This window comes from Ilyonectria robusta (genome assembly GCF_021365365.1).
Source record: "Ilyonectria robusta strain PMI_751 chromosome Unknown BGZ61scaffold_12, whole genome shotgun sequence".
Classification (NCBI taxonomy): Eukaryota; Fungi; Ascomycota; class Sordariomycetes; order Hypocreales; family Nectriaceae; genus Ilyonectria; species Ilyonectria robusta.
Genome location: NW_025764446.1, coordinates 111917 through 127462, shown reverse-complemented (window position 1 = coordinate 127462; position 15546 = coordinate 111917). Strand labels below are relative to the sequence as shown.

General features: G+C 54.9%; 6 protein-coding genes across 6 annotated transcripts; 4 read left to right on the top strand and 2 right to left on the bottom strand.

The window, feature by feature from the left end:
- Nucleotides 1-1113: 1113 nt before the first annotated feature.
- Nucleotides 1114-2924, top strand: BGZ61DRAFT_43999 (uncharacterized protein). The gene is made up of 3 exons (XM_046244427.1): nucleotides 1114-1332; nucleotides 1395-1538; nucleotides 1589-2924. The coding sequence occupies exons 1-3, from the start codon at nucleotides 1273-1275 to the stop codon at nucleotides 2609-2611; spliced, it is 1227 nt and encodes a 408-aa protein (XP_046103054.1). The 5' UTR covers nucleotides 1114-1272; the 3' UTR covers nucleotides 2612-2924.
- A 725-nt stretch (nucleotides 2925-3649) lies between these two features.
- BGZ61DRAFT_354444 (uncharacterized protein) lies at nucleotides 3650-4845 on the bottom strand (the record flags this gene model as incomplete). The annotated part of the gene is made up of 2 exons (XM_046240610.1): nucleotides 3650-4624; nucleotides 4693-4845. The coding sequence occupies 2 exons, from the start codon at nucleotides 4843-4845 to the stop codon at nucleotides 3650-3652; spliced, it is 1128 nt and encodes a 375-aa protein (XP_046103053.1).
- Nucleotides 4846-7727: 2882 nt separating this feature from the next.
- On the top strand, nucleotides 7728-9355 carry BGZ61DRAFT_453443 (kinase-like domain-containing protein). The gene is made up of 3 exons (XM_046246078.1): nucleotides 7728-8121; nucleotides 8184-8671; nucleotides 8740-9355. The coding sequence occupies exons 1-3, from the start codon at nucleotides 7897-7899 to the stop codon at nucleotides 9140-9142; spliced, it is 1116 nt and encodes a 371-aa protein (XP_046103052.1). The 5' UTR covers nucleotides 7728-7896; the 3' UTR covers nucleotides 9143-9355.
- A 132-nt stretch (nucleotides 9356-9487) lies between these two features.
- BGZ61DRAFT_453440 (uncharacterized protein) lies at nucleotides 9488-11104 on the top strand. The gene is made up of 2 exons (XM_046246077.1): nucleotides 9488-9828; nucleotides 9942-11104. The coding sequence occupies exons 1-2, from the start codon at nucleotides 9743-9745 to the stop codon at nucleotides 11047-11049; spliced, it is 1194 nt and encodes a 397-aa protein (XP_046103051.1). The 5' UTR covers nucleotides 9488-9742; the 3' UTR covers nucleotides 11050-11104.
- On the bottom strand, nucleotides 11105-12951 carry BGZ61DRAFT_453439 (mitochondrial carrier domain-containing protein). The gene is made up of 5 exons (XM_046246076.1): nucleotides 12876-12951; nucleotides 12540-12807; nucleotides 12341-12415; nucleotides 11644-12245; nucleotides 11105-11580 (listed from the first exon to the last, which is right to left on the bottom strand). The coding sequence occupies exons 2-5, from the start codon at nucleotides 12554-12556 to the stop codon at nucleotides 11348-11350; spliced, it is 927 nt and encodes a 308-aa protein (XP_046103050.1). The 5' UTR covers nucleotides 12557-12807; nucleotides 12876-12951; the 3' UTR covers nucleotides 11105-11347.
- A 1099-nt stretch (nucleotides 12952-14050) lies between these two features.
- BGZ61DRAFT_354815 (WD40-repeat-containing domain protein) lies at nucleotides 14051-15285 on the top strand (the record flags this gene model as incomplete). Its single annotated transcript, XM_046240659.1, has 2 exons — nucleotides 14051-14429; nucleotides 14501-15285. 2 exons carry the CDS (start codon nucleotides 14051-14053, stop codon nucleotides 15283-15285), a joined length of 1164 nt encoding a protein of 387 aa, XP_046103049.1.
- Between the last annotated feature and the right edge of the window lie 261 nt (nucleotides 15286-15546).

The window sequence follows — 15546 nt, the reverse complement described above, 5'->3', positions numbered from 1 at the left end:
AAATCCAGTTGACAAGTGACGAGGGGTTGAACCGAATGGACAGAGAACGGCGGGCTGGAGCAATACGTCGTCCGCGACACCACGAGCGCGGCCGGTGTGAGAGAAGTCGGTGGGGTTGGTGGGGGTGGCCGTCGTCCTTTCATTGCATGGACGGACCGGCCTGATTTGGAGACTCGGTCGACCTGCTCACGGTCTGTCTGTGCATAGTATTTACCGGGAGACCGGGTTGATCGCCACAAGGACTGCTCGCCTCCAGTAAAGTACCTGCCGGATTAACCAACACCTGCCGTGCACTGCATTGTCCTGTATCTGGTTCCTCCGACGAGACACAGATCCAAGTCCGCCTGGACAAGTGCGAATGGCCCGCAAATGCCAAGTCCGCCTGATGTCGGTGAAGTGGCGACAGCAATCATGGCAAGGGAGGGTCGCCAGCACAGCACAGCACAAGTCCGAACCATTACCCTTGCATGGCCTGACGGCGACGTTTGGGCCCTCGACGAGAAATCAGCTCGCCATCCTCCATTCGCTGGCGAGAACCAGGGGTCTGGATGGACAGGCCCGCTTGGGGTTGGATCGAGCTGAGGGGGATCAAATTGCCATCACGGCGATAGAGATTACGCCTTATTCAACAATCCGGGGAACAAGGCGCTTCTCCGTGCCCCATTTCGTTGCCAGAAACTTGAATCCCCACTAGGTACCTAGTATCCAACTACATGTTTAACATCGTGAAGGGTCTGCATTTCTTCCTCTCCATTGTCGATGTGTGGCGGTGCATGTTAAGGTTCGACAAACCGCCACGCCACGGAAGAGGCTCTTAAACGCCACAAGTGGCTGACAGAGCACAATTGCAATTGCAATACTCAATTTTCATTTCGAGCAAAGATTCCGAGGTGTTCTCTCGTCTCATGTTCACGCCTATTACCCAGCAATGCATCACAGACAAGTAATCCATCAACATGAATAGGTACATGATACTCCCACTCGCGCTGCTCGGTCTAGATCGGAAAGCCATCGCATCTTCACGTGACCCTTTTTTCGGTCAGAGCGTTTGAAGGTGGCCAAAGCTTCGGGGTGCCAGTACCTGAGTTACCTTGGTGGCTCCCGACGTCGCTCCATCAACTTCACCCACCCCAATCTGCTACAGGCCATCGGTCAATTCTCAACCCTTGAAATCCCATGCAAATTCGTACATCGACGTACCCTATCGCTCTCTCTTCTCCGCTATAAACTGCTCCTATACATATCCCACGAGCACGTGTCGAGTCCCTAACGATGGCGTCTCAAAAGCCCCAAGACCCCTTGGATGTCCTTCAGCTCATGGTGAACGATGTGGTAAGGGCGGCCCTCATACACCCTTCGCTCCCCGATATTCTTTCTTACCAGTCATACACTAGCTCGTTCAAACCGGCAAAGCACTTCGTGCCTCTCGCAAAGATGGCCAGGGAAATGTAGCCCAGGTCCATGGCTCTCTTCAATCTAAGCTGCCAGACACCATCCGCACCTTTCATTCCGCCTTGGATGATCTTGAGCACGATATTGTAAGCGATTTCTCTCATTTCCTTTGCAGGTTTCTAACATTATTTTCTAGATTAGAGCCAAATCAGTTCTGCTCCGCGACATCACGCAAATACAGGAGCGGAAACAACAACAGCAGCAGCAGCAGCAACAGGCACAGCAGCAGCAACAAGAGCATCAGCATCAGCAAGAACAGTCACAGCACAAGCACAAATTTCAGGAGTCGCAAGTGCAACCGCCCCAACCACTACAACAGCCACAACCACAGCCCGTAGAGTCTCAGTCCAAGGAGCCAATGGTGATTGATTTAGACTCATCTCCACCCCCCAATAATCAACCCATGACAGAGACCAAGGCGACAAAGCCAGTTGCACCATTCCCAGATATGGGTATGGGACTTCCTGACATGAACGACACCGACCTGGTAATAAAGGACGAAGCCCCGCCTTCCATTCCAGCACCTGTCCCCGAGATGGCCAACATCAAACCCGAACCTACTATCTCCCCTGCCCCAATGGCGCCTATGCCCAACATGGACGAGAAGCCAGTGGACATCAACATGGATATTTCTAGCGGAGACATGGCCGACCCAGAACTGAACTTCACAAACATGGAGTTTACCCTCGCTCCAACGAATAACGACACTCAAAACCTGCCCACCTCCCAAGAACCATCATTCGACCTGACAACCTTCGCGCCCACTGACGGTGGTGACGATCTCCTGGGACTTGACAACCTCTTGCCACCCAATCCCAGTGAGCAGGCGAATGTCAACCCTGTTTCCCAAATCCCTGTTCCAGAAAATGCAATCAAGCCTGAAAACTCGGAGAATCTAGACGTTTCGACAAATACGATGAGCTTGACAAATACAGGGGTGCAAGAAAGCACAGGTGCCAAAAAAGAGGAAAACGCAGACTCGACGTTTGACGAACTGATGTTCATGGATACGGATAACAACTTTGGGGGTGGAGGTGGTGGGCTCGGCGAGGACACATTTGAGGATCTGATGGATAGTCGTGATGACACATCATTCGATCTGATGGAGCATGGTGATTTCGATGCCTCCTACTTTGGTCTTGATCTTGACGAGGCATGAACGATGAGCTAAAAGGACGGGGCTGCGACTCTCTCCGGCATCTCCAAAATACCACGACAAAAGAAATTATGATACCACGGTTGCGCACCTTTCAATGCAAAAATGGTGTTTGGGTATTTGCTTTTGGACTTTACAGATGGTTCTTTGCGCTGAGGGCGGATAACTACGATATCATGTTGACAGCACAAAGCATGAGCAAGGGAATCCAGGTAGTAGTCAGCGAGAGCTCCAATTTCACGGGCATAGTCCAGGATAGATCGTATATAGGACAACTTCACCCAAGTAACAACGCGTAAATCGAACCATCGCATGACTCTCTTAGTAGGACGGCCAAGAGAGCCGCTCACCCGGTTACTAATCCAACCGTGAAAATACATTTTCGTAGCGAACAAAGCAATAACTCAACGCCCACCAATCTTGGCCAGTGCCAAGCCTGGACTTGCCACGTCGCGTATAGAAAGCAGTCGGTGACATACTGGCAACCCCTCTATCTCTATCACGGCACTTCTTGGCTCATGCACCAGCAGGGGAATGAATTTAAAATGTTCAAGGGACGTACAGCTTAGCTTATGTAGGATCTTGGCGATTCTTCCCGGCTCGGCTCAAGTTGCTTGAGATTGGACACGGAGATGTGAGACATTGAACACTACACAATTCACAGAGGCACAGAGGCACAGAGGCACAGTTTCCACAGGTCTTCATATCCTAGGCCATGATCAGCCGTATGATATTGATTAAATACTTTGGGCTAGATACGCTACATATCATATAATACAAATGAACCATTTCTGCAAGCATGGGACAGCAGTCGCTCAGCAAACTCCAAGCAAAACTCCCTTGCTCAAGGTGCCCTTTCTTGTGACGAGCAGACCCTGAGGGGTGGGGTTTCGGAACGATGCGGGACAAGGAAAGCGTTAATCTTCGTAAGTCGTAACAGTGCTGTTCTCGCAGCACAAAGGGCGTGGTTGTTTCATCCTCTGAGCCTTGTTTTTCTTTCTTCTAAAAGCAACTCAATATTCCACACAAGGCACTCTCAAATCATGAGGCGGCGGCAGCCCGGGCTTCGAGCTCACGACGCTTAGCGAGCAAGCTCTTGAAGGCGCCCAGGCACTGAACAAGTGCCTCCTCGTCGTGGGCGCAGAAGCGGTAGGTCTTCTCCTCGGTGATGACCTGAAGGCAGTGGTTCTTAGTCTTGCCCAGCGGGTCAATGTCGACAACATTAACCACCACGGGAAGAGGAAGAATCCATTGGGCCTTGTACTCGGACTCATCCTTGTAGAGGATGAGGTTACGTGGGCGGAGAACGGCCCACCTGTCCTTCCACTGGCGGACACCACGGCGGGTGCGGAGGAACCACAGCTTACCCTGCCAAATGACGCGGTCCGGGTCCTGTTCCAAATTGGACACGCTCGTCTGGCTTGCGGATTGAATACCAAAGCCAGGCTGGCGCATTAATCCTGGTGTAGGGTTTTGCACTGCGAGGCTTTCGATGGAAGGGTCGTGCATTCGGGTAGCCTCGTTGTCGGAGAAGTCGGAATGGGAGGCCAGCTCCGCGCCAGAGAGGCCTGAAGACTCAAGAAAGGACGAGCGCCGTTTGTTTCCGGATGCAAATTTGGGAAGTGGCGTTGCAAAGGGCTCGGGAGAGCTAGAAAGGAATCGCTCGTGCTCTCCTAGGCGATCCATGGAACCGGCGAAAGGGATAGACTCGCGGCCGACTGACGGGCGCATCGGGCTGGCCATGAACATTTCATCCTCCTCCTCCTCGATACGGGCATCTTTGCGGATCAGGTCGAGCCACTCCTGGGCATCCTTGGCGGTGGGCGCTTGGAAGTGGTAGTTTTTGGAGGGCGAGAAGAGGCCAAAAACGTTCTGGCGTTTGTGCTTGGGATCCTTGAGGTCGGCAACAGCGGTCAGGTCGGAGAGGTAGATCTGGTGTCGTAGACGGTCCTCTTTTTCGGTCTTGTACATGGAAAGAGTGTTGGGACGTAGGACGATGTAGATGTTCTTCCATTTCTGTGTTGTTGATGTTAGTTAGAGGCAGACCACGAGGGGAAGCTGGGAAGGAGAAGGGTGACACGAACCTTTGTCTTTTGGGTGCGCTTCTGAACATAACCACTCTTGAGGACACGATCGAATTCGAAGCAGCCGTCGTTGTTGACGGGGGAAAAGGCGTCGAGGTTGGAATTGCTGCGGTTGCGGGCCGACACATCGAGCTTGGCGCTGGGGAGAAGCATAGCCCGGGGAGCGGCTCGTTCGGCGACGGGTTCGACCATGTTTAATCGAGAGGATATTGAAGACGAGAGTCGGGGTTGAGAAAGAGAGAGGCGCGGCACGGCGAGGCCGTGGACATGGGCGAGGCGGGAGACTTTGTATTGGGAGTCTCGGTAGCGGCAACGACAGCAGCAACTATAGCAGAGGTTGTCGATGATGCTGCGGATTGGGGCCGGAGGAGGTGGAGGTGAAGGGGATTAAGTGGGAGGAGTTGCGACAGTGCGTGGGTTGCGGCGAGAAGAAAGCTTGGCCCTCGAAGGAGACGGGGCTATGAGCAGGGATGAGGGTGCCGTGACGGAGCGGAGGATACAGGTACCGGGGGAGGAGACGCGTGGTGCGGGAATGGCCAACGATGGAGTAGAACAAGGCCGGAGGAGCAGCAGCTCGCATGAGCAGTGGTGGATCGAGTGTGTATCTGGTCGTCAGGGCGGTGGGCGGGTAATGTAGTACGTAGAGTGCGTCTGTATGTTTGTTTGGAGGAGGGTGGAATGCTTGGGTGGGTTCCGTCCGTATCTATGTAGGTTGCGACTCAGGGAAGAGAAGAGGGGTGTTGCGTATGCTTGCGTGTACTTTGTAGGTCTGTGTATTATCGCAGGTAGGGTTTAGATTTCGGAGTCTCGAGCGGTGGTGGACGTTCCTGGTGATGACGATGGTGGAGGTGGTGGTGATGACGGTTGCTGGCGGTGGTAAATGTTGTTGTTGTTTATTACGTATGTGGTTGAAGGAGAGACGGGGCGGGAAATACGCGAAGAAGAAGGAAAAGAAAGAAGCAAGGTTATATATGTGACTTGGAAGGAAGTATTAAAAAGGGTGCCTGGACAAGACACAAAGCAGTAGGCGCAGGCAGAGGAATATGACACACAAAGGGAGACGAGGCCCCTAACGCAGGCAAGTGTTTTGATCAGCGGAGATGGTAATGGCGGTTCGCAGGCTAACACTTTACGCACGACGTGCTACGTACCACGACTGGCTCACTGGCTGTGTCGAGAGAGAGGTACGTACCTAGGTACCCTCCGGGAACCTCCCAAGATGGCTGTCTACAGCTGCGGTACCTGGCAGTGCTGGCACACGTACGACCACAAGTGCCGTGTCCCGCGTCTTCGCCCGGATTCCGAGGTACCGAGACTAGCTGCGGCTGTATTCTGCGCGTACCCGGGCTTTGGATGCTGCAGATCTGTGACTTGGCTTTTCCTTAGCTTGCGGTCGCCCCAATTTCCATCAGACTAATGCTACCGGCTGTGGCCTCGACCTCGTTTCAGCGACGAGGCGTTCGTGGCGAATCACTGCGAGATGAATGCAGCAGGTTCATAAGGTTCATGAGGTTGACTTTTATTTATTTACAGCGTCAAACGGAGGCCATAGAGACGGGCTGTCCCCATCCGTGGTACTGCAACTGCGCTGAGTGTTGTAGGTAGTGAGAGTACAGGTTACAATGCAGTAGTTACACGCATAAAGAGGGATGGATGGATGCGGGAAAAGTGTTGAAAACATGCCACACCCCCGGCAGTCATGGGATGCACTGCGACGCTGGTTCAGCAACAAAACTGCAGAGCGACAGGAAAACGACACTTGGACGAGAAGAGCAAAGGGAGCCTCCAGAGGCAATGCACGCACGTATTCGTACTGATAGTGGGTTGGCGATTGGGATGCAACCGCGCCGAGCGCCCAGCACCAAGCAGAAGCACCAAGCACCATTACATCAGGTGGCGCAATTCCAGGCCCGCCACGGCCGTCGTCAAGAGATAGGTTCCTCGTGAAGCATAAGCACGTACGGATACAGTAAGACACAGAAGAGGCTGAGGAGCTGAGGAGCTGAGGAGCTGAGAGGCTGAGAAAGCGGCGACTGTCAGCCAGTGAATGAGATGGTGAGCGCGTGCTTAGCGACTCTATCCAGCGTCAGTGGCCACCATCAGTGACGGATTGGGCTACGCTGAATGGCTCACGTTGTCCCTTGTCTCGGCCCTGACCGACCTTGGCTCCAGCTTACTACGTACCTAGTATGCGGGCTCATTTGCGAATACTATGTACTATGTACCAACAAAATGTCCCTGATGAGTCTCGATTCTAGGCCCGCGTTCCAGGTCCGCGTTCCAGGTCCGCGTTCCAGATCCAGGATTCTCTGTTCCAGCACCTTGTCCCACGGGCCACTCGGCCCACGGGTCGCTCGCTTGGTCGCTCGCCGTTTGGTCGCCCATCGTGAGACCATGTCCAGCGCCTAATGGCCCCATTCGCCTGTCCCTCCTCCCGGTTCCCTTACCGCTCGGTCCCTTGGTTGGCGTTGGCGCATTGTCTCTATGTTCGAGCTGCTATTCTTGGAAAAAATTACTTCTCTTTTGTGCATTGTGGTGCTTTATTGTCCCTTGTTGTCCCTTGTTTGCCCCTGTGTCTCCGTCCTCGCGCTTCTTCTTCAACAATGGCGCATAATTATGGCTTTCGGCCAGCCTATCACCACCAGCCTGTCCATAATCGGAATCCCGCACTTCTACCAAACTCCGGTGGTGTCCAGCATTGACAGTGTGGGCGGGTAGCAATGATGATTCATCTAACTCGCTTCCTGAGGCGGGCCGTCTGAATGCCTCATCATCAGTCATCGTCAGTCTTGTCGTTGACTCACCTCGCGCTTTAGAACATCTCTTCTGCTTCTTCATCGTGTCATCTCAAATGTCGTACTTCGTATGCAGCCTTTGAGTCACCGGCGAGCAATTTAGCGGAATAAAAGTCTCTCCGCCTCTGCCGTGATTGGTCTTCACTGCACCACAACTTCTCTCCAGCTATGCCACGGTTAGCGACATTGACGGGAAAGACAAGAAGAATTCAGCGCTATATAGTCTTTTCAAAGTAATATATTATTGTGTCAAAGCAGATCACCATCGTCTCGTTGTTAATTAGCCTCCTCCCCAAGACAACAATTATCTATCACTCCCTCAGCTCCAGCCCGCTTCCCCTCCCCCGCATTGTAGAACGCCCCCACATCACCACCACCACCACCACACTTACAAGTCGCAATCACAATCATGGCGGACACTCAGACAGAGATCCAGGCCAAGGTAAAACGGGTCCTCCAGGGAACTCCATTCTCCCCAGAGTCTCTTAAGCAACTCAGTGGCGGCACCGCAAACTTCATCTACCACGCCGTCCTCGAGAAGCCGCTTCCCGAGTACCCTCATGGCGTAGTTGTTAAACAAGGCGAGGCCTATGTCGCGACCAACCCCAGCTTTCCACTAGCTACTTCTCGATGTGTAAGACTACTTCTCACTGTGCAATGTACACCACTTTTCGTCGAGCTGATGCTTCTCCCCAGGCCATTGAGCAGCAGTGTTTAGCACATCTCGCCGAGCTCCCTGCCGCTTCTACTGCATCCTCGTCCATCAGTACTCCCGCTGTCTACCACTTTAACCAAGAGAGCAACACCCAGGTTCAGGAGTACCTCGTCAATGCTGTGAGCCTTAAAGCGTTTGCTCTCGAGCACTATGCCGCCCCGACCCCGGTGTCCCTCAAGCCCCAGTGCCAGCAACTTGGCCACGGACTCGGCGCCTGGCTCCGCTCGTTCCACAGCTGGAGCGAACAGCCCGAGCAGGCAGATCTGCGCGAGAAGCTCGCAGGCAACAAGGAGATGCAATCTCTCAAGAACATGGTAAACTACAAGCAGCTCGTGCAGATGGCGGATCGCCACCCGACAATTCTCGGCGACGTTAAGTCTGACCTGCAGGACATTTGCAACATGACTGCCACCGAGTTGGTAGACGAGGCAGCCCTGTACGTCATCCACGGTGACTTCTGGACCGGCAAGTAAGTTGTCCCTCTTTCCCTTGTTCCCACGTGCGGATATGAATACCTGCTGACCGACAACCCATCAGTGTTTTGCTGCCTAACGAGGCGATCCAGGAGGGGGCGCAGACCCCTGTGAGGATCATCGACTGGGAGCTCGCTCAGCTGGGCGTGCGGCCATTGGACTTGGGCCAGATGATCGCCGAGCTCTGGCAGCTGAAGCTGTACAAGGATATCGACGCGGGGGACTGGCTCATCGAGGCCTTTGCGGGCGGCTACGGCAGTCTCAGTTCCGACGATGCCTTCCGTGCCATCATCCATGTCGGTGTCCACCTAATCTGCTTCGGGTCTCGGACTCCCGGCTGGGGTACTCCGGAGCAAGGCGTTGAGTTGGTTGAGACGGGCAAAGAGGTATTGCTCAAGGCTTGGGGGAAGGATCGGGAATGGTTCAAGGGACATGTCCTTGGCTCGCTTTTTAGTACTTCCCATTAGACTCATCCAAATCCGATACATTTTTCCGGATGCGGGATGGAAATGTTTAGCGGATGCCTTTGGGAAATAGAGATGCATTCAGTTGTAATGCCTGGTGAATGCTGTCTAGACGGGTATACATAGAGGCAACTAAATTAGCAACAAATGCACAGCAACATAATACACTATTCCCGCCAAGAAACTTCAAGTCCAATGGCGAGTGTTTCTGTATTATTCGTGTTTCTGCCATGAATAATTGTTCGCATTTGCTCTTGGGCACTACTTTGACTACCTTGTGTGGTGTGGACCGCTCTCACTATCATCGGGCTCTCAACCTGACTGATGTGGCAAAAATTTCAAACCATGACATCTTCCCTCCTTCACAGTCCCATAGCTTCCTAAACCACCCCTTTCGAGTTGCACTCACCACATAGACCCAAGGAAAAAGAGCAAAGGCATCACACCACCTAGTCACTCACGAAATCCTGCCTCCTTGCTCCTCTCCTCGTACCTGACTCCCCCGCGGTGGCCAAGCCTGACCCCTCCATCGCCTACCCTGTACACTCCGTGATCAAACCCCGGGCCTCCGAGCCTCCGTCTCCGACCCCGACACCAACGCCGATGCCCGGCTCCGAGACAAGTCGGCCTTGCAAACGATGCAAGACCGAGAATGCCCCGTTCCAACTGCGGACTGACCCGACATGTCGGTGAGTTGCCGTCCCTTCATCTCTCTCCTCATCTCACCCGAGGCACATCGTATCTCGTCGTAGTTCTCCTCTTTCACACCGGCCATGAAGACAACGTACTGATTCTTTCTCAGAGACTGCTACGTCCACTATGTCGCACTCAAGATGGGCAAGCGACTAGGCCAGCTACACAGGGATATCCGCGTATCCCGCCTGCCCACGGCTCGCCGCTACATCGCCGGCCTCTCCTTCGGGCCCTCCTCCAGCACTCTTGTCGAGCTCCTCGACGACACCGGCCGACGTCTCTCCCTCAAGAAGTCGTCGTCCCCATTCAACCCCCTTGTCGTCCACGTCGACACCGGTTTGTCAACGGACGAGGACTCGCCGGCCCGGAAGCTCATCGAGGAGTATCGGAGTCGCTTCTCGCACGTTGAGTTCGAGTGCGTACCCCTTTCTGATGTCCTCGCCGTGAGGAGCATTGACTGGTCCGCGCTGCCGCTTCCTGTTGAAGATGGCTCGGTGACTGGCCCAGCTGTTCGATTGCGACGGCTCTTTGATGCCCTACCGACTGTCACCTCGCGGGCCGATGTACTCCGCCAGTTCATTCGTCACCTCCTGTTGCACATTGCCCTCAAAAGCTCCTGCTCGGCGTTGCTACTTGGACATAGTACATCGGCGCTCGCGGCCCTGACACTCTCCGAGGTCGCCAACGGCCGTGGCTTTGCCGTGCCATGGCAGGTCAATGATGGATTGTGCACTATATGTACATATCCAGCCCCTGACACGAGCGCAACCGACTCTGACACCACAACTCCAGCACAGGGGACTGGCCGGACAGAATTCCCCATCTATTATCCCATGCGCGAAGTCTTCCGCAATGAGATCCTACAGTACATCGACCTTGTCCCGTCACTCTCCGGGCTAGTTCCCGCCGACCAGATGGCCATTGGTGGCAGCAGCAGCGTCGTTTCGCACAAGGACCTGAGCATCGAGGAGGTTATGGCGCGGTACTTTGACAGCGTCGAGGACTCGTACTCGGGCATCGTGGCCAACGTGGTGCGGACAACGGGCAAGCTTGAGCGAGTGGCCGGGGACGATTTCTGTGGGAGCTGCGGTATGACGGTCGACGACCAGGGCGACTCGAGGTGGGCCGGCGAGATTGGAGACGACCCGGTAGGGCTGGGGGGCTTGGGAGGGTTAGGACGTCTTTGTTATGGTTGCAAAAGGTCGATCCATGGATAGCACTTTATGAGAACCAAAAGAACTTCAAGAGAATCAAGAGAACAAGAAAACGGCATGCTCCGTCTTCCCATGTTGTTGGGTCTATGAGACTGAAAACTCCCCAAAAGATGCGCCGCCTTTTATTTGCCAATCCCGTGACCCAGGCGATGCCAAATGCTCCCGTCATCTAACCAAGATAGCAACTATGTGGATGAGAACCCAAACCCTCTCTCGTCATATACAGAAGAAACCTCTGTGTGTACAAAATCCGCCACCCCAGGTCCCTTTTTTACTCAGACAAATGAAACCGATGCACCCCTCAAGCCAAATCAGGCGTGGGAAGGATACGGTTTTCAAGCTTTCTCACCAGCTTGTTGGTCTGCTCCGCCAGACTGAGAGTCAAGATGGTGTGAGGTAGGATTCGGGCCAGATGGGGTAGGAAGCCCTTGTAAAGGGCGAAGAAGCCTTCGGAGCGGACCGTCTTGGAGAGACAGTCAAAGGCTCCCTTGTAGAGATTTCCGTTTTGGTTGTACATGCGAGACATGACGGTGTCTGAAACAAGCCTCAAGTTAGCAGACAGAACGTAGGGGGTGAAATGAACAGGGCGAAACTGACCAGGGGGATGCATAAAGCAGCAAACGACGAAGCCACTCATGGAACTACAGGCGAGGTGCAGAGCAGGACCCTCCTCCATGCCGAAATGTTGGACAAGACGTCGCTTGGCGAAAAAGTAGGTAGGAAGCTGGACAGAGCTGCCGAAGCCGGTGCGGATCATGGCGGCGCCGACACCACGGTAGAGGCCGCGGAAGCCCTCGGTGCCGTAGATCTGGTTGAGGCCATGCCAGGCGCCGCGGTACTGGTGCTGGGTACCGACGGGGCGGAAGGGCGAGAAGCTCTGGAGGCGTGTCTTGACAAGGAAGAAGGGACTGCCAGCCGCGGCGCCGATTACGCCCGAACCAGCACCGCAGAACATGTTGATGCCGAGGTTCTGCGTGGTGCCGTCCTTGAATATGAGGGTGGCGAGCCCATTGCGCATGGGTTCGTAAAATCCCAGACGGCAGCCGTTGAGGAGGATCTGGTACACATAGGCGGTGCCGAGACCACGGTAGATGGCGCGGATGCCCTCGTTGCGGACGATGACGCTGACGCCGTGGATCGGTCCCTTGTAGTGGTGAGGCTGGTGGCCCTTGGTCTGGAGTTCGCCCTGCAATTGCATGCTACGCGGCGCAAACAAGGTCAGCGGACTATAAAACGCAGAGGAGATGTCGCTGAAAAGCGGCGCGAGAGAGGGGAGCGTGGGCTCAGTATTTACCGAATCTTGACAGTCTCAAAGGGATGCGTCGCCGTGACGGCACCACAAGCAGCGATGCCACCGGCGATGAAGGCGCTATAGAGAGTGGTTAGCAATCAGTACCAAGGAAGAAGGAGCATAGCCTACGACGTATAAGGCACGATACACGGGCGTGAAGCAGAAATCGACGCTGGGACGCAAGGGGCGGGAGAGGACTTACCCGAGAGTCGTCGACATATTGCCCCGAGCTCTCCAGGCGCAATATGCGAATAGCGATTGGGGGAGGAGGCAGGCAAGAGTCCGGAGGGGATGGAGAGCTCGGGAGAGAGGGACGCAAGCCGACTTGACGCGCGCAGGGAAGTGACTCGACGACGGATAGTAGCGGAGAGGGAGGAGGGTTTTCGGCTTTGAGGTTGAGGTTGTCGAGGTTGTTGGCAGCGGATAAGAGCGGGAAGGAAAGTGTTCGCCGGCGACAGCGGCTTCGGACCCTATCGCAGCGCAAGAAAATGTCAGCGCTGGGCTAAGTTGTCGGTGGGAGCGCGCTACCGGTACTAACTACGTACGTAGTCAGCACCCTGTGGGTGGTACTACTGGCCGGGGATAGATGCACACGACAGCAGGCTTTGTAAGGGGGCAATCGAGCTTACGAGAGAGGAAAACATGCGAATTGATTACGGCGCTGCTGAGTGAGGCATCCTGGAGTTCTGGATCGCCCATTGGCCCATCCTGCTCCCTATTTTCGTCGTTGCTCTTGGGCGCCTTTCGTTTGGGCGTCGCTCGGTCGGAAAAGAGGTGCCGAGGTCGGCGCCTTATTTCGTGGGGGAAGCTCTCCCTCAGAGACTGGGTCTCCCTCCACACCCACCAAAAGCTACCACCTACAAGCCAATGTTCCTTTAGCAGCGCACCGGAATTGCCTAGGGCATGACTGTTCTTAGGGGACCAGTGTCAGTCGTGAGGAATCAGCGACGCTGAGCGCTAGGGCAAAGGGGAAGTAAAAATGGAAGTTTCATCACGCTGCAGACGGGAGTCAGATGCAGTGTCTCGCCTCTAATAGGTCGTTCTGGGGTAGCGGAGAGGCCAGGAGGGGATCATGGTCGGCGGAGCGGGACGGGCTCGTGTGCAGGTGCAGAGCAGGGGGCCTACACGGCGGTAATTATGTCGTATACGGAGTAGTAGGTTACTTACTAACTTAAGTTATGTCTCTAATGATTCCTGATTTAGCAACCGTGGTAAATTACACCTGGAGGCAACTGACGATGGCTAAACCAGGTACCAGGTTGTAAGCGCAGCGGGACGGTGATGTAAGTTACAGGCAGGGTCCATCAGTCCATTCCGCCCAGTGGTGACAGGCACGATGAAAAGGTACGTACTTGCTGCACCCCGCACCCACGCCAGCGCCTGTGGTCTGGCTTGGCCCTTGGCAGGTCGACGATCCACCGCAAGTTGATTTGCGCGTGAGCCCGGAGCTGGATGCGCGCGACAGCTTGATTTCTTGATCCAGCCACCAACAGTCTGCCACCTTGAGGATTGACTCACTTTCACCCATCCAGCCCGCCCGCCAGCTAGTAGCGACATCTTCAATGCATCGTCCTCTACCACCCGCCTGACATCTTCCCTCTTCACGGGCCCCGCGTCCTCGTCTCACCGCTCGCCCCCACGGGCTTTGGAGCTTGCCTCCGTCTAGCCCAGCCTCGTCTCGAACCCGTTCAGCCTTGCCTCACATCGCCCATCATGGCTTCAACCCCCATGGATATCGATCGCCCCGACCGCGGCGCCGCCCCCAATGGTGCCTCCCTCAATATCCAACGCACCCTCGGCGGCACCGCCTCCGTCTCGAACCTCTCCGATGTCATCTCTACCTTTCGTCCCACGAAGCTCTTCCGCCGCGATGACATCAAGGACGGCCGGCCGCCGCCTCATATCCTATCAATCGACTACGACGATGAGGGAGAGCTTGTCATGACCTCAGCCAACGATGAGACCATCCAGATCTACAACGTGAAAGAGGGCCGCCACGACAAGAGCCTGCTTAGCAAAAAGTACGGCGTCAAGCTTGCCAAATTCACCCACACCAACTCCAGCATCATCTATGCCAGCACCAAGCAGAATGGTATGCATACCGGCCAATTTCTACCCACCACACGGCAGAAACGACATACTGACCCTTCCTTTCTGCTCCAGATGCAATTCGCTACCTCGCCACCCATGACAACTCCTTCATCCGCTACTTCGAAGGCCATGAGGGTCATGTGACCAACCTTGCCGTCCACCCCGGCAGCGACAACTTCATATCCTGCTCTCAGGACAACACAGTCCGACTCTGGGACACTCAGACGAAACATTGCCAAGGGCAGCTGTTTCTCAAGTCCCCTTACCTCGTTGCCTATGACCCCTCTGGAACCGTCTTCGCAGTCGGCTGCCCCAGCAGCGGCACCATCCTCCTCTACGATGCGCGCAACTACGACAGGGCCCCTTTCGCGACGGTTGACATTGTGGAGCAGTGCAGGAGGGTCGATGCTCAGTGTCTTGTCAAGGGCTGGACGAAGCTCGAGTTCTCCAACGATGGCAAGTCGTTGCTCCTCGGCACTCGAGGGGATGGCCACTTCATACTCGACGCCTTCGAGGGTACCTTGAAGGCATACCTCCATAAGCCGAGCGGCGGCACACGACGGTTGGCCGTCGGCGAGAACTCGGGCGCCGGTACCGGTTCCTCGGACTCGAGCGGTGTTGAGAGTAGCGGAGATTGCTGCTTCGCACCCGACGGACGCTATGTCCTCAGCGGATCCAAGAAGGATGTGCTGGTTTGGGACACGTTGGCAACGCCCAGCGACAATAAGGTGTTGGAACCGTCATGGACGCTCCCCGATAAGAGAGAGGCAGCCGTGTTGGCGTTCAACCCCCGGTACAACTTCTTTGCTACGGCTGACCAGGAGCTGCTCTTCTGGGTACCTGACCCTCATGCATGAGATGCCTGGTGAAAAGATAGGAGCTGAGATTGGATGGCATGATCCCCTCGCAGGAAGTGCGATATATGATAAAGACCTTTTACGAGACGGAGGAAGAAAATGTAGATACCCTTGGACATGGGAGAGTCATCGGAATCGCGAGCACTGGATTTACAACGTAGACGGGCGGATTGTGTGAGGTAAGAGGGGAAGACTCGCTTGGTTATGTATTCTCTAGGATGCCTGCCAATATAGTCGCAGCTGGGAAGTGGCGATGATGCG

Coding starts and splice junctions, on each gene's coding strand:
- BGZ61DRAFT_43999 (XM_046244427.1), top strand. CDS start 1,273: ATGGCGTCTCAAAAGCCCCAAGACCCCTTGGATGTCCTTCAGCTCATG. Junction 1,333..1,394: donor AGCTCATGGTGAACGATGTG/GTAAGGGCGGCC, acceptor GTCATACACTAG/CTCGTTCAAACCGGCAAAGC. Junction 1,539..1,588: donor ATGATCTTGAGCACGATATT/GTAAGCGATTTC, acceptor ATTATTTTCTAG/ATTAGAGCCAAATCAGTTCT.
- BGZ61DRAFT_453440 (XM_046246077.1), top strand. CDS start 9,743: ATGCCCGGCTCCGAGACAAGTCGGCCTTGCAAACGATGCAAGACCGAG. Junction 9,829..9,941: donor CGGACTGACCCGACATGTCG/GTGAGTTGCCGT, acceptor ATTCTTTCTCAG/AGACTGCTACGTCCACTATG.
- BGZ61DRAFT_453443 (XM_046246078.1), top strand. CDS start 7,897: ATGGCGGACACTCAGACAGAGATCCAGGCCAAGGTAAAACGGGTCCTC. Junction 8,122..8,183: donor CACTAGCTACTTCTCGATGT/GTAAGACTACTT, acceptor GCTTCTCCCCAG/GCCATTGAGCAGCAGTGTTT. Junction 8,672..8,739: donor GGTGACTTCTGGACCGGCAA/GTAAGTTGTCCC, acceptor ACAACCCATCAG/TGTTTTGCTGCCTAACGAGG.
- BGZ61DRAFT_453439 (XM_046246076.1), bottom strand. Junction 12,246..12,340: donor TTTGAGACTGTCAAGATTCG/GTAAATACTGAG, acceptor TGCGCCGCGTAG/CATGCAATTGCAGGGCGAAC. Junction 11,581..11,643: donor CTGCTTTATGCATCCCCCTG/GTCAGTTTCGCC, acceptor GGCTTGTTTCAG/ACACCGTCATGTCTCGCATG.